This window comes from Paramisgurnus dabryanus, chromosome 3 (assembly GCF_030506205.2).
Source record: "Paramisgurnus dabryanus chromosome 3, PD_genome_1.1, whole genome shotgun sequence".
NCBI lineage: Eukaryota > Metazoa > Chordata > Actinopteri > Cypriniformes > Cobitidae > Paramisgurnus > Paramisgurnus dabryanus.
The window spans coordinates 18,201,746-18,218,804 of NC_133339.1; the positions used below are offsets into that span (position 1 = coordinate 18,201,746).

At 35.2% G+C, this 17,059-nt stretch overlaps 1 protein-coding gene and 1 long non-coding RNA gene across 2 annotated transcripts; one reads left to right on the forward strand and one right to left on the reverse strand.

Annotated features, from left to right (window-relative positions):
* Positions 1-819: 819 nt before the first annotated feature.
* Positions 820-3,501, reverse strand: LOC135734026 (uncharacterized). The gene is made up of 3 exons (XR_010527071.2): positions 2,996-3,501; positions 2,781-2,872; positions 820-1,094 (listed from the first exon to the last, which is right to left on the reverse strand). It is a non-coding gene; the product is annotated as an uncharacterized lncRNA (long non-coding RNA).
* Positions 2,176-16,532, forward strand: ldlra (low density lipoprotein receptor a). Its single transcript, XM_065252916.2, has 18 exons — positions 2,176-2,417; positions 6,141-6,263; positions 6,637-6,759; positions 6,843-7,220; positions 7,437-7,559; positions 7,642-7,764; positions 7,952-8,071; positions 8,316-8,441; positions 8,533-8,704; positions 8,942-9,169; positions 10,513-10,631; positions 10,734-10,873; positions 10,956-11,097; positions 11,225-11,368; positions 11,455-11,667; positions 12,472-12,555; positions 12,638-12,801; positions 13,266-16,532. Exons 1-18 carry the CDS (start codon positions 2,360-2,362, stop codon positions 13,353-13,355), a joined length of 2,670 nt encoding a protein of 889 aa, XP_065108988.1. The 5' UTR covers positions 2,176-2,359; the 3' UTR covers positions 13,356-16,532.
* Positions 16,533-17,059: the final 527 nt, after the last annotated feature.

Genomic DNA, 17,059 nt, shown 5'->3' on the forward strand with positions numbered 1-17,059 from the left:
TGTGTACTACTATACCCCATTTTGTGCACACTAGTGAACATTTGATTTTTGGTAACAGCCAGTAATTATTATAGTAATAACCGTAAATTATAAAATTACTTGCAACCAACCCTAAACCAAACCCTAACCCTACATGTTGCTACAGAAGTACTTCGTATTTAAATGTATTACAGACGCCATAAAATAAAGTGATTTTTTTGCATGGAGAATCCCCCAATAAATGTTACCACAACATTCCTAATGTAATTTTTTTACATTAATCATTAAAGCTTGTGTTTGGAGGTCTCCTCTGTATTCTTCATGCCTATCATAATGTATTCCCATATGGTTTGGCTTCAGATGTACTATGTCCAATCAGATGGTGGGGTGGGCTTTGAGAACACAGAGACCACATTGTTACCTCCCACTTCTCTACACTGACAGAAAAAATGGTCAAATAGCTGTCACTGGGCCGACACCCTTTCAAAAAGTGCACATTTGTACCGAAAGAGTTCATATATTAGTATCTCAAAGGTACATAGTGGTATCAAATGTATACATACGGTATTTGTAGCTATAATGGCACATAGTAGGACCTTTTAAAGGGTACTGCCCTGTGACCGCTATGGTACACAGTGTATCTCAACCATTTTTAATAGCAGTGTACATAAGGGTTTTAAATGTAAGATGCAAAAATTTACAAGCTACATTTTTCGACTCTTTAATGTTCATTGTGCTTTCATGTAAAACAGAATAACAGTCCTAAAATTGTCGCGACATGCATTGTTGTTCTTAACAAATATATATATATAGAGACCTCATAACAAACACATAAAATCATTGTTCAGCTACTCTTACTTTTTATTTATACCGTTAAATCAGCAACATAAGATCCAGCTTCTAACGCTGAGGTGAACTTGATGCGAGACAAACCACCTTTGTTTTTCTTGCTTCATATTCTTTAAGCTTCTCTGATATATCTGACTAAACAAACAATACTGGAATGTCTTATCTGTTATAACAGGTTGGTTAGCTTCTCAGTCCATGCTGTTGAGATGAGTGGTGGGTTGGCAGGGTGGTAGATCCAGTTTCTGATGCGATGTGATAATGCATTTCTGGTGAAAAGAGAAATGAACACACTCACCTCACCTGGCCTCCATACAAACATCACTTCAGTCATTTCACTTCTAGACTTTGTCTTAACACAAACAGTTTTCCCAGAAAGCGTAATCTTTATGGTATAGTATAGTATTGAAAAGCCTTTTGGTATAGTATCTTTTCAGAATGATACAGTTTATGGTTTTTAAGGCAGCAATTTCCAGATAATGCTCCTCTTGCTGTTTGACAAATCTATCATTATCAACTAAATGCAAACTTTCTTATACAAGTGGATATTGCTACACTTATATGTATATACAGCTGTGTATATATCATTTGTAGACTGGATGAAACAGTGTTGCTTTGTCTTTATCTTTCCGTGGTATGTTTTCAGTTACTTAACTTTCTTTTTGGGTTGCCAGACCCAAACATATGAAACAATATAGTGCACTTGAATTCTCGTCTAAATGTTGAGCTTCTATCATGATGACAGGACAGCACTGAAATACATTGTTTTGGTGAAGAACACACTGTGACATTCTGGTGACATTTTGGGCAATAGTTCAAGTACACAGAGTGCCTTTTTCACAGGGCTTTATTGTTGTTTTAAATGTGCGAGGTTAGATGACAGACACCATCAATTATGTTAATGCTTGTTTTGTCAGTCTTGAATTTTGAAGCCCCTTTTGGAAGTTTGTTATGGATCCGCCCACCTGGTTGAGAAACACTGCACTAAAGGGTCTTTAAAACAAATAACAGATGAAATATTTGATCTCAGAATGTGTTAATGACTGTGGTGTCTTTAAAATACTTACACGATTATGTCTTTAGAGGTAGTTTAACCTGATAAGCAAGGGTTTTACCGTTACACGCAGCATCTCGTTTTTAGATCAGTTTATTACTTTATTATTATTTCCTTTTCGCGCATAAATGGTAAGCAGCTTGATTTTTTCATTCCTGTAAATGTGTAGGATTCGTGTGGAATGATTTGGGGGCGCGACTTGGCCACACCCCCTGATTGTGAAAAACTAAATCACACCACCTCGGCCCGCCCTCGCGTCATCAAGCCCCGCCCACTCTACAACTCATTCAAATTTACACGGTTCACCACAGCAGCACATGTACCTGCTTTTATCATTTTACAAGCACATATTTGCACCGCAACCTCGATTAAGCAATAACTGGTGTTTATCTGTTTATTTAACTATTTATTTTTAAATTAATTCCGTAATAGAAACTGCAGCTACACAACAAAGAAACGCGGGATTGTTGACAGGTTATTATGGACATCATATTGATGTTGCTACTTACTGTTTCTTTCTTCTGTCCGGTTCAGTCAGGTGAGTAAGCAACAGTTTTTATTTATTTTTTTATTTATGGTAACATTTATCAAATAATATCTTGCCATTGTATACATGAAGTGTTGAATGCCTTTATTCAAGTACTATATTTAATTCCACTTCGTTTTAAAAGTATATTGTAAATATAAAACAGGATTTTTAGTAGTTAACTATAAAACATAGCATAGTTAAAATGCACTAAATTTAATTAAACATTTATTACTATAAAATATGACAACAAAGTTGTAAAGTTTAATGCTGCTGACATTTTCCACTGCTAATCGCAAACTAATACAAACTTTTTTGGTACAATCCAAAAGAAATCTTCACCAACATAACCCAAGCAAGCCACAGTTTACATACCATTTGTAACCCATACAGTACTGCTCATGTCTCCACCCTTCTGTAACATTCCATAGTAGGCTATGTTCACACACATGCTTTTCCTAGAAGTCCTAAATCATTTCAAGTGTATGATGTCACACAGACAGTAGTTTAGATTAGTGGTATGACTGTAATCCCATATATTCATATAGAAGGGAAAAAATTAGAGACAGAAGGGTTTAGAGGTTTATTACCTACGTCCATGTTTGCTCTCCAAACTTCACTTAGGTGGATTTTGTTTGACTAGATGATGTGGAAGAACTGAACTAGGAATTACTTTGGCTTGAATGACATTGTAAATATGTGACCCTGTCTGTGAATCCCATTGAATCATTAATTTCAATCTTTGACACGACAGTAGTCAAGTCAATATTAAAGATATCAAGGTTATATTTTCACAGAAGGTTCTTGACATTATATAGGGTGATTTAGTAATACTGTTTTTGGGGTGACTTGACTTAAGTTTTGATTTGGCTTTTATGATCTGACAGACACACGGGCTTGAGAGTCATTTGCAAGGTCCGCATGCTTATGATGACCTCACTCAGACCATGCACTTCCTTAGTTTATCTTGCAATTAAATGGTGCATTGTTCGTCCGTCAAGGAAAGATGCTTTTACACTGCTTTGGACAGATGATTTATGATCAACCCAAGCTCATAAAGAGAAGTGTATGTTCATATATGTGTTTGAAGGTCTTTACCCTACACTCTAAAAAAACAAACGGTGCTATATAGCACCAAAACAATTGCTTTGGATCGTAACGATAGAAGAACCATTTTAGTGCCATATAGCACCGGTGAAGAACCAGTGAAGCACCAGTGAAGCACCAGTGAAGCACCAGTGAAGCACCAGTGTAGAACCATATAGGGGCCATATAGCACCACATATGGTTCTACATAGCACTATATGGTTCTACACAGGTGCTTCACTGGTGCTTCACTGGTTCTTCACCGGTGCTATATGGCACTAAAAATGGTTCTTCTATCGTTACGATCCAAAGCAACTGTTTTGGTGCTATATAGCACTGTTTGTTTTTTAGAGTGTATGACTAAGTAAAACCATAAGATCTTCAACAGGTTTGTCTTGTTGCTATACTGACCGGACTGGTCTGTGTAACTGTGCAGTCATTCAGTCAGTTTTTTGTGACATAAAGATTGGATTTTGCCACCCTGTCTGTGACAAAGCTTAAAGTGAAATGAATGAGTGAGATCAAACTTTGATGCTCATAATCTCATCATTAAATTGAGACTTGCCTGTATTTCATAGACAGGGTCACCTTTGTCATACAGCAACTTTAAATACATGACTATAACGTTTGACTTTATCTACCTGTTGAATACATGTCGTACAATATAGCCAAATTGAAAATGTGAAAATGGTGCTGATGGTGATATTTGGGAAGATGAATACAACAGCATCACATCTCTCAGTGAACCAGAACTATCAGGAGGTGATACTCAAAACCCTGAACATTGGGTTTATTGCCATGTGACAGATATTACAATGCAAAACAGATCAAACATGACACCTTTACCTGTCATAATCTGCCTAGTTGCTGATGTAAGCACTAGATTGTGCATATTAGTCATATTTATTGTGTTTACTATACTGGGAGATGTCTAAAATGTTTAGAAGATGAATGTGATGACAAAAAAGTATAATTATATTAGAGTAATTCCAGTGTTATGGCTGTAACATTTGCAGTCAGAACTTGAAATATACATTTTCAGAGAATGCATTTATTACCGATCTATTAAATCATGTGTTTATATTTTCCTAACCCCCTCACTGCAGAAAATGACTTTCTTATTTATGATGTTTGTCTTGTTCTCGGTACAAATGTATAAAAATTCTTGAATCAAAATGCATTTCTTTGATGAGCAAAATAACAAATAGTTTTAAGACAAAAATATCAAATTTAAGTAAATTTGTGCATAAAACAAGGACAAAAAATCTTGAAATACCTGTAAGTTAAAATTTTTTTTAAAACTTAATTCAAGAAAAAAAAAAGTTTACCCCATTGGCAAATATTTTTCTCATTTAAAACACAAATTCTCTTAAATTCAATATTTTTATTGTCTAAAACTTTTTCTTTTTTTAGATTTTTATATTGAAAACAAGACAAAAATATTAAGTGAGAAAGTCATTTTTTGCACTGCTGATGTTACGGTACATTTACACGGGGCTTCTCATTTACATTAATGGGTGACGTCATGCGTTGCCGAACTAAATTGTGGATCCATCAACGTCGCATCACTGCTGTTGCTCGTGGCAGAAGTTGAACATTTCTCAACTTTTCAAGTCCCAACGCGTGCGTCAGCCAATCAGATCGCCTTATTAACATAACCTAGCACGAGCCAGCCATTTACGTTTATGCAAGACCAAAGCATGTGTTGCGGCTACTGTGATTGTCTGTTAGCCACGCTTCAGACAAGCCTTCCGTCAATGCTTTCGAACTGTGTTAACGTACCATTAGAGTCAAACATCAGCAAATATCAGTGTATGCTTATGTTTTCTATTTTAGATGAGCATGCATGCGTTATGGATGTAAAAAAAACAGATGCAATAATACCCAACAAATGGAGAATGGACGGCTATTTAAAGGGGACATCATGAAAATCTGACTTGTCCATGTTTAAGTGCTATACTTGGGTCCCCAGTGTTTCTATCAACCTATCAAAAAATAGGTCATTGAAATTCGGCTCCCCTTGTGATGTCAAAAGGGGATAATACCACCCCTTTATCTGCACTAATCAACTGCAGCACTGCCATTTAGTGCAGAGATCAGCTCATTTGCATTTTAAAGGACACACCCAAAAACGGCACATTTTTGCTCACACCAACAAAATAGCAATTTTATTATGTTATAATAAATTATCTATATGATATTTTGAGCTAGAACTTCACATACGTACTCTGGGGACACCAAAGATTTATTTGACATCTTAAAAATGTCTTGTGAAATGTCCCTTTTAATATTTATTTTATTTTCGTGTGCGCATTTATGAGGGTGAAACAACGTAATGGATGTAACATTTCAAAAATTTGCACTTACTTAACTATGGAAAATGTTTAAAATGCTTTAAAACCCTTAGGAGAGAATTTGCATGGCTGTTTAAACCACCAAATATTGACAATCGAGATATCAGTATGATTCAAAACTTTGGGTTAAAACTTGACACCATTGACATTTGCATGGAATTGCCCATAATAAACAGGGCACTTTATTTTACTGTGCATTATGTCTTTATAGCACTTTTTACAAGTTGGGATTGCATCACTGTTACTTTGAGGTATTAGATATGCTGTGTCTCTGACGCATGTCTTTGATTGACAGGTGTGGAGACCTGTGATGTGAGGCAGTATCAGTGTGGTAATGGAAAGTGCATTACGTCGAGATGGGTCTGTGATGAAACCGATGACTGTGGTGACGGCACGGATGAACTTCCCGCAGCTTGCTGTAAGTAGTTTAGGAAATGTATATCATTATTAAAGGGATGGTTCACCCAAAAATGAAAATTCATGTAAAAATGTCTTAGTTCTGATGATCACAAAGGAAGATATTTTGAGAAATGCTTGAAACCAAAGCAATCATAAGCCCCATTCACTTCCATAGTAGAAAAAAGAATACTATGGAAGTGAATAGGGGTCATGATCGGTTTGGTTTCAAACATTCCTCGAAATATCTTACTTTGTGTTCATCAAAACAAAGACATTTATACATGAGAGCGAGTAAATGATGACACAATTTTGATTTTTGGGTGAACTATCCCTATAAAAACACTAAGCTAGTGATGTTTCTTCTCACATGCGTTTATGTTTTGCCCCCTCAGTGGAAAAGACCTGCAAACCCTCTGAATTTAGCTGTGGTGGGCGACTCAACCAGTGCATCCCTAAGAGCTGGAAATGTGATGGCAAAGCTGACTGTGAGAACAGCGCAGATGAGGAAAGCTGTGGTAAGTGAATCTCTATAACTAATGCATGAACGGTAGCAACGTCAACATCTGGTTTAATTCTCCATGAATTGTGTCACCGACAGAACCTCGGCAGTGTCTAAACGGTGAATTTCGCTGCGGCAGCGGTCAGTGCGTGTCCAAGGCGTTTGTGTGTGACGAGGAGGCAGACTGTGATGATGGTAGTGATGAAGCATCCTGTCCACCCACAACCTGTGGATCCAGCTCATTTAGGTGTAGCAACGCGCAGTGTGTTCCTCGACTGTGGGTCTGCGATGGAGACGCCGACTGTCCGGACGGCTCAGACGAAGGGCCGCAGATCTGCGGTTCAGGGTCATCGACGGTGCCCAGAAATCCCTGCCTCTCCATGGAATTCCTTTGCGGCAGCGGCGAATGCATTCACAGTAACTGGAAATGCGATGGTGGAGCGGATTGTTTGGATCGATCGGATGAAAAAAACTGCTGTGAGGATTTAAAGCATCTAATTTGTTTTAAAATTGTGTTCACACAGTAATGCACTTTTAGATTTAAATTACTGCACTATTAATAGTGCTGCATAATGCATTAAAGTGCACACAAATTGGTTTTTACAAACTGAACGCAATATAATGCTTTATTTTGTTAAAGCGTTTCTTATATAAAGGCATAATTCTTTTTTTTTGCTTTTCAATTGTGATCAGCTTTAGCCACATGCCAACTGGATGAGTTTCAATGCGGTGATGGATCTTGCATCCACGGTAGCCGTCAGTGCAACCAAGTTTACGACTGTAAAGATTTAAGCGATGAGCTGGGTTGTGTTAATGGTAAACCTTTACACTTATTCTCTTCTATTCTGAGATGAAGTTACTTATTGCGTTACTTATATCTCTTCTTTTCGATTTTCAGCGACCCATTGTGAAGCACCCCAAAAGTTTAAGTGCCGCAGTGGTGAATGTATCGACATGGAGAAGGTTTGCAACAAGCAGCGGGACTGTAGGGATTGGTCGGATGAGCCGCTACGAGAGTGTGGTTAGTAAAACAACATTATTCTTCTTTACATTTATCCATTTAGCAGACGCTTTTATCCAAAGCTATACATTTTATCAGCATGTGTTTTCCCTAAGAATCAAACCCATGACCTTTGAATCCGTTAAGCTACAAAAATACACAAAGAGCCATTTTGCTATATCATATACATACATTTTTTAATCTACAGATTCGAACGAGTGTCTGTATAGCAATGGAGGCTGCTCTCATATTTGTAATGACCTAAAGATCGGTTACGAGTGCCTGTGTCCCACCGGTTTCCGTCTGGTGGGGAAAAAACGATGTGAAGGTAAGAAACTGTTACCAAAAAAACCTTTACTAAAACTTGTCTATGATAAGAGATGTTGGTGCAAATCCAAACCAAAGAATTATATCATCTGGACTTCAAACTTATTTGCTCTATCCTGTGCCGGGAATGACTCATCGGCATGATTCGGATCAGAGTTTATCCTATAAATCCATGCCCTTACTATCGTTCCTGATTTAGTGGCATTCCCAAATATTGTAATGCTCTGTTTGATCGCTTTATGTAGATATCGATGAATGTGAAAACCCGGACACCTGCAGCCAAATCTGCGTCAATCAGGTGGGCAGTTACAAGTGCGAATGTGAAGAGGGCTACCAGATGGATCCTGCCAGCAAGGCTTGCAAAGCTATTGGTGTGCTTTTAACATTTCAATTGTTTATTTTTCTTAAGACTGGCATCTACGAACACTTGCAATAACTTACCTGCCTCTCCTAATTCTACAGGAACCATTGCATACCTGTTTTTTACCAATCGGCACGAGGTGAGAAAGATGACCCTGGATCGCAGCGAGTACACGCGAGTCATTCCCAGACTTAAGAACGCTGTGGCGTTGGACATGAATGTCGCTTCTAGAGAGATCTACTGGTCAGATTTGTCCCTCAAGAAGATATATAGGTAAGGACACAATTGGCCATGCATTAGGTTGTTTAAATAATGGTTTAGATGCCAACCAGCTGAGCACCAGCCTGGCCGAGTTAAAGAGCAGCATAAACCACCTCCAAACCATCCATGTTTGGTTTATATGGTTTTATATAAGGGTGTTTAATCAAGTTATTTAATATAAATCTTCAGACAAGGTGCATGTTTGTCAAAAGATCAATGCATGGCATCATATTTGTTTTACTTTCCTAGGGCACAAATGGATACCGCAGATAACAGCTCCCAACACAGCGTCGTAATTGGCAGTGGCTTAGATGCCGTTGAAGGTCTTGCTATCGACTGGATCCATGGGACGATCTACTGGACGGATAGCATCCAAGGCGCCATCTCAGTGGCAACTGTGGATGGAAACAGACGCAAGACGCTCTTCAAAGAAAACCTGGCCAAGCCTCGTGCTATTGTAGTTGACCCTATTAAAAAGTAAGTTGTGGAACTTTTTCAACTAAAAAACAAGAAATTTTTCCCATATGGCAAAACATATTTTATATATTTTTTCAATGTACAAAAATGGCAAAAAAATATATTTATTGAAATATATTTTGAAATATGTATTTTTACCAATATATATTTGTATTTTTTGCCTTTTTTTGTATATTTTAAAATATATTTTAAAAATAAATATATTTTAAAGCATTTATATTGCCATCGCATTGAAAGAAAAACACTTTGAAAAGATTAAAATTAAATATTTTTTAATCTGCAAAAATACACTTATAATTTTATACATACTTATAAATTTTATACCTATACATTTTATACAAACTTAAATATTTTGGCTAGGAAAATAAAAAAATTTCTGTATGGGTTGTAAAATTAGAAATGTATTTGATGCCCCTAAAATACATTTTTTATTATATGTTAATATAATTTTTAAATTCAAATTTAAATATTTAATTAAGCTTTACTTTCTACAAAATGTATTTAGCATATATTTAAAACATATTTTTGCCCAAATAATTTTTTTTTGGAGTATGGGTTTGGTTGTTTGTTTACTGAACAACAGCTTTTTGGGGTCTTGAAACACACTTTTGAAAAGTTTTTGCACAGTACAAGTTTCGAAAATGACATTGTTATCATTTACATGTAAACTACAAAAAAGCAAATCTGTTAAAATGGTGACGTCATGAGCATGCGTATTACGCGTTCAGTCCAAAAGTAGCTTACTTGACGACTATAATGACAATGGGGGACGGTATTTGCGCTACTGAGTTTTTGAAACCTTTATTAACAAAGTTGATACAAATTTTAAAAAATTATTTTCGTCCATGTTTACTTGTAGTACTAAACCATTGTGAATGAATACTATCCAAACCAAATTTGACTGTTTTGTATTTATCGCTCTCTACACTGTAAAAAAATTCTAGTGAAAGTTTAATCAACTGAAAAAAGTTTATTTCAACTTTCTTTACTGATTTAGATTAGTGATGAGTTGCTATAAATTATAAAAAAATAAAGTTAAATTATAATTTATGTTATTTCAACTTTATTTTTATAATTTATACCAACTCCTCACTACTGAAAAAAGTTGAAATTAATTGTAATTTCAAATTGTTTTAACTTAAAAATTTAAGTGCAACGAAGAATTGTTTAAAGTGTAGAAGAATGCGTATGTGCGCGGATGGCTAATGTTTCTCTACAAAGTAACTGCAACTACTTTTTTAGTCGTTTTTGCCGATTTGTATAAACAAGGATAATTTTGTGGTGTGTATGCAATTTTTTTTTTGAAAAACATGTTGCATAAATTATCCCCTAATGTTTTGTAGCTTCATTTTCTGGACTGACTGGGGTACACCAGCCAAGATTGAAAGAGGTGGCCTTAATGGAGGAGATCGTACTGCCCTGGTTACGGATAATATTATCTGGCCCAATGGAATAACCCTTGGTATGACCGTGTTTAGTCGCTGTCCAGCACAGATCTGTAAACCAAATAAGCACTTTAGTAACTTTGGGCTGACCAGCTTTGGTGTCCACTTTATGTATTTAGATCTGCTGAACCAGCGCCTGTACTGGGTGGACTCCAAACTACACACTCTATCCAGTATCAGCGTGCAAGGAGGTGGTCGACGTACTCTAATCATAGACCAAGGCAAACTCGCCCATCCTTTGGGTCTTACTGTTTTTGAGGTAACAACTGTGGAATACACATTAACGTGATGTAGATGTTGTGTTGAAAGCCGAACAACCTCTGAAAAACATACATTTTCAGGAGAAAGTATTCTGGACTGATGTGAGCAACAATGCGATTTTGAGCGCAAATCGTGTGACGGGAAGCGACATTAGAAAAGTAGCAGAACATCTCTCATCTCCAGAAGATATTGTCTTGTACCATAACCTCAAACAACCTAAAGGTATGTTTACATTTGATTCATTACGCATTTGATAAGCACTGCTGTCCAACGTGACTTCTTTTGCACTGTCATGAACCCTAGTAAGATTAATACAAAATGTACAAACAGGCTTAAATGTTTTTTTAAGGAATAAACTGGTGCAATGTCAACAACGGAGGCTGTGAGTTCCTGTGTCTGGCTGCACCTCAAATCAATCAGTTTTCACCCAAGTATACATGTGCCTGCCCAGACCACATGATGCTGACCAGAGACATGAGAAAATGCATCCCAGGTAAGTTTCACTAACATGTTAAAATGAGGTTTGGCTGTTAATTCATTTTACAAACAAGTTATAATTTCCGTCATTGTTTTGAACAGCTGTGGTGACACCAGCAACCCCCATCAGTCCTGAAATGTCGACAACTAATCATCCTCAAGAACCTTCAAAGACCTCACCGAAACCTTTACTTCCTTCAAAGCCGTCACCAAAACCATTACTTCCTGTTCCTGTGATCCCTGACAAAGCCACCCCATCTACCCCTGGCAAACCCTCCCAAACCACTCCTCAGCCTTCCGTATCTACCCAGACAGGTGTGTGTCGATTCAGATTAAGCTCAGTGGTGTGTTTTGCTTTTAGCTTTGCTTTTGACAACTGAAATTGTGGTTTTGTAATCCCATTAGGAGCAACAGTCCCTCCCATAGTTCCATTGTCTAATTTTCCATTTCCTTACATTTTTCTTATCCCAACTGGTTCCTGTAGCTCAATTGGATTAGTAACATAAAGGTCATGGGTTCAATCCCAGGAACACATGTACTGATAAAGAAATATGTGACCTTGGACCACAAAACCATTCTTAAGTTGCACAAGTATATTTGGAGCAATAGCCACCAATACATTGTATGGGGTCAAAATTTTTCTTTTATGCCAAAAATCTGTAAGATACATGTTCCATAAAGATAACTTTTACATTTCTTACCGTAAATATATCAAAAATATATTTAGCATTTTTTTTGATAACTTTAAAGGCGATTTTCTCAATGTTTAGATTTTTTGCTCCCTCAGATATACTGTATTATATGTATTTTGGGACCAAATATTGTCCTATCTTAACAAGCCATGCATCAATAAAAAGCTTATTTATTCATCTGTCAGATGATGTATAAATCTCAATAAAAAAAGTACCCTTATGACTGGTTTTGTGGTCCAGGGTCACATATATATATATTTTATTTACTGTAAGTCACTTTGGATAAAAGTCGCTTTCGGCCAAATGCATTAATGTTCAGTAAATGTCAAACGCTTCCTGCAAGATTCGTTTGCATTATTTTATGAGATTTCCACAAACTAACAAGATAAACTAAATAATTTTTGTATATAATTATATTTCTCTTCAGATGATCAACACTACAATGATGTAAAAGCGGCCACAAAAACAGCATCTTCCACTTCGGTGGCCCTGTATATTTTATTACCACTCGGTGAGTGCTTCAAACTGAATGTCTTTTCTTTAATAATTCACTTCTATAGGCTCTATTTTAATGTTTTAATGTCTTCTTAAAGTCCTCATCTGTTTGGCTGCGGTTGGTGCTGTACTCTTCTGGAGAAAGTGGCGGCAGAAAAATACCAACACCATTCACTTTGACAACCCGGTTTATCAAAAGACCACCGAGGACCAGGTGCATTTATGTAGGAACCGGAGTTCTGATGGCTATTTGTACCCACAGGTAAGATATTATCACTTTATATAACACATCCACTAACTTAAACGGATATTTCACCCAAAAATGAAAATTCTGTCATGTTGTTACAAACCTGTATAAATTTCTTTGTTCTGATGAAAACAAAGGAAGATATTTTAAGGAATGTTTGTAACCAAACCATTTGTGGACCCAATAGTATTTTTTATACAACTATCCCTTTAAAAAAAAATTGCTGTGATATTTATTGATTGCATGAAAAATTATGGACATACAGATACATATCGAGAGGTGAAAATGCCTTTAATGTGTCAATAAGTAACATCACACTATAGACCACCTTAGAATACCCTAAAACTGCATCCATAGCAACACCCTGGCAACCATCCATAACACCCCTTTAGGGACCCATTGTTGGTCCAGGTAGAGCAAACATTAGGTTAATTGTTGTGTAAGTCATCTAATAGTGGTTTTATTTTTCTTGTCTACAGCGGCAGTCTGTGAGTCTTGAGGATGAAGTTGACAGTGATTTCCATGCTGACACTACCAGTGTTTCAGGACTGGTAAAGAGCCATATTTAATGTTATAGCCATGCTCGGAGGTCAAAACAATCATTTGGGGAACACCGGAGAGTCCACTTAATCTAATTTGGTGTGCAAGGCGATCTGTGACCCTGTCTGTGAAATCCGGACTAAAGTTTAAAATCTAATGATGTCACTATCAAGGGTATATTTTTTTACACAATGTTCTTTACATTATGTAGGATTACTTTATAAAGAGAACATTTAATCAATAAAAATACGTCAGCTGGGTTTTAACAGGCAGGGTCACGTATTTGATGCAAAAACAATCCAGGACTGCCAGTTTACCTCAAACAACAACAACAACCTCATCTTAGCACTTCCCTATATGTAAATAATAAAATAAAAAATATGACTATATATACACTTGTTTATATATAGTGATATCTTTTAAGAGTACTTAATGTTATCAAGGTTTTATTCTCACGAGGTATACAAAGATCAATGTAAATACTGTATTTTATTGGCGTAATCAACTTAAAATTGTTTAGTTATTAAATTAATTTATTTTAAAAATGCAAATATGGGGAGTATTTTTAAGCAAAAGTGGATATTTTGCACATATTTTTTATATGATGCATTAGTGCATCATTAATCTTATACATGAATATAATATAATATAATTGATTTTCTTCTAATTGAAATAGATAGTAAGCAAACAGTGACATTGATGTCAGTATTTGTTTAAATTACTGGCTCACAGGATAATGCAATTTAGAGCTGATGATGATATTTGTGACCCTGGACCACAAAACTATATAACATAAGTAGCACAGGTATATAAGTAGAAATAGCAAACAATCAGTGTTGGGGAAAGTTACTTTTAAAAGTAAAGTATTACAATATTAAGTTACTCCTAAAAAAACTAATTGTGTTACTTTTTATGGAAAGTAATACTTTACTAAAGGCTTTTTCAGGTGTTTTTATGACCTACATTCTGCATTCAGAAATTGCATATTTCCATTGCAAAAATGTCAATCTCCATTTCTGAATCAAACTGTTGCTGCTCATACGCACACGCATAGAGTCCTACGTGACTACGTTTAGTGAAATTCAGTACATAATTTTTTTTTATTGAATTAATTAAACTGAAAAGTAACTTGCATTACTTTTTAAAAAGTAACTCAAATATTAATGTGCAAATTTATAAAGTAATGTGTTACTTTACTCGTTACTTCAGAAAAGTAATATTATTACATAATGCACATTACTTGTAATGCGTTACCCCCAACACTGCAAACAATACATTGTATGGGTCAAAATTATCATTTTTTATGCCAAAAATCATTAGGATATTAAAGGTGACATAGAATGATTGAACGGGGTATTTATCCTTGTTCTGTGATGTGACATGTAGACAAAAAAGTTTTTGTTTGGGTCTGTAATCCCTTGGAAGCTTCCTAAAAACCTCTCTCAGATAGCTCTTTTAGGGTGGGGGATTTTAAACAAGTGGTTTTGCACCTATTTGGCTCCCCCTACTGGCTTAACTTGCAATCTCATTACTGATTGGCTGACTTTGCTGCCACTCAAAAATGTAGCCAATTATTTTAAAGTGGAGGGGCAGTTAGATGCCTGTGATGTCATAAGCATCAATTTTTCAGATTGGGCCGTTTTCTGGCTGACATTTATAAAAGAGGAATTTCTATGAGACTGAGATGTTTAGCACTTTTTGTGTGTTTGTGAATGCGGGTAGACTACCATTATTCAACAAAGACAAGGTAAAAATGGTTTTTCATTCTCTGTCCCCTTTAAGATCATGTTCCATAAAGATATTTTGAAAATTTCCTACTGTAAATATATCAAAAATGAATTTATCATTAGTAATATGCATTGCTAGTGACTTCACTTGAACAACTTTAAAGGCGATTTTCTCAATATTTTAATTTTTTTGTCATCCTCCGATTTAAGATTTTCAAATCGTTATATTACAGCCAAATCGTATCTTTGTGTCTCAATGGAAAGCTTATTTATTCAGCTATCAAATGATGTATAAATCTCAATTTCAATATATTTACTTTTATAACTGGTTTTGTGGTCCAGGGTATAGTAAATAAGGTTTCTAGCTAAAAATCTTTCGTCATTAAAACAATTTCATGTGTGGTCAACAAGCAGATCATCAAGTTTTTATTTTTATTTTTTGTTTCAAAATGGTCAGTGTTTGAATTGAAAGCAATGGTTTACAATGGGATAAAGAAGGACTTTGAATATCCACCAATCAGCATCTGACTATTAAAAGCTATGAATATGTTTTTATTCATCGCAATTATAGTTTTTCATCTTTAAAGCCGAGTATTGCTCATAATACTTTACCATGATTTTACTGTGATAACACTACATTTAATAACTGTGGTATTCTGGTGGAAATGTGAAATATTCCTAGTGAATCATCCGTGTAGGGATTGAGGGAATGTACATTTTTATATTACAAGTATTCAATACACTGTCAGAAAAAAATGGTCAAAATATGTACCCTAGCTGTAACTGGGCCGGTACTCTTTTTTAAAAAAGTACACTATTGTACAAGAGTTCATTATACAGTACATATTGGTACCAAATGTATACATATCTGCGCCTAATGGTACATATTTTAACCATTCTCTATACAAAACAGTGTTGTTGTGGTTTTAAAAAATGTAGGGATATGTTTTTTTTTTATCAAAACATAAATGAAGTTTGTTTGATGTTGAGTTTGAAGAAGCATCCATGGTTTTGATAATCACAGATAAACGATGAAGATTACAGATAAAGTCCATATGGACGTGACTGTCACTGGAGTTGTGATTGTGATTATTTTTGTATTTATTTGTATTGAGTTGTTAGGTAAATATTAAGATCATCCATCTGTTTATGTTTCCAATTGCTACATTCTCCATACAAATGTGTAAATATTGTATTCATATGTGTAAATATGTTACTTATTATCTCCACTTTGTATTTGTATCTGCTATTGTATATAAAGAAATGTTTGTATTTATTTTTAAATCAAAATCTGTGGTTGATAATTGCCTTTCATTTCTGTGTACTCTGTTGTTTAGTGTAAATGATGTATGTTTTTGTACATGCTGATTGACTGGTGTAGTTTAACAAATTTTTGATGGATTTGTATAGACTGATGATTTTTCTGTTAAACCAATCAACATTGTTTTTCACCTGAAATAAACATTTTGAATAGTTTAATGTGGTTTGATGCTCTTATTGTAGTTTTGCCACATTGTAAAAAATACTTTGCTGCCTTAAAAATTTTTGTTGAATCAATTCGGATTTACAAGTCATTTCAATTTACTATTATTTATCTTAACTAGATGAGTTGTTATAACTACAGATGAGTTGTTATAACTTATAAATTTAAGTTGACTTTTCTCAACTATATTTTATAAGTTGTGACAACTCATTTCTGTTGACATGACTTGTAAATCTGAGTTGATTTAACAAAAAATTTTAAAGCAGCAAAGTTTTTTTTACAGTGCACATATTATATTTCGCTGCCTAATCTGGGCAGCTACTAACATGTGACCCTGAAATCAAGGCTCATAACTTAATAATGATATATTAAGAGAATACAATTTTGATTTTACATTGATTTTAATCTATGATATGACCTTATTCAGACAATATTAAAGAGCATCTATTGTCCAATTCACATTTTTACATTTCATTTGGTATGTAAGTGTATATTAGTACATGTTAACAATATGCAAATGGTA

Bases quoted from the DNA above. Each gene is read 5' to 3' on its own strand.
- ldlra (XM_065252916.2), top strand. From the start codon at position 2,360: ATGGACATCATATTGATGTTGCTACTTACTGTTTCTTTCTTCTGTCCG. The intron at 7,560-7,641 runs GTAAACCTTTAC...TTCGATTTTCAG, and splicing joins TGAGCTGGGTTGTGTTAATG to CGACCCATTGTGAAGCACCC. The intron at 12,556-12,637 runs GTGAGTGCTTCA...GTCTTCTTAAAG, and splicing joins GTATATTTTATTACCACTCG to TCCTCATCTGTTTGGCTGCG.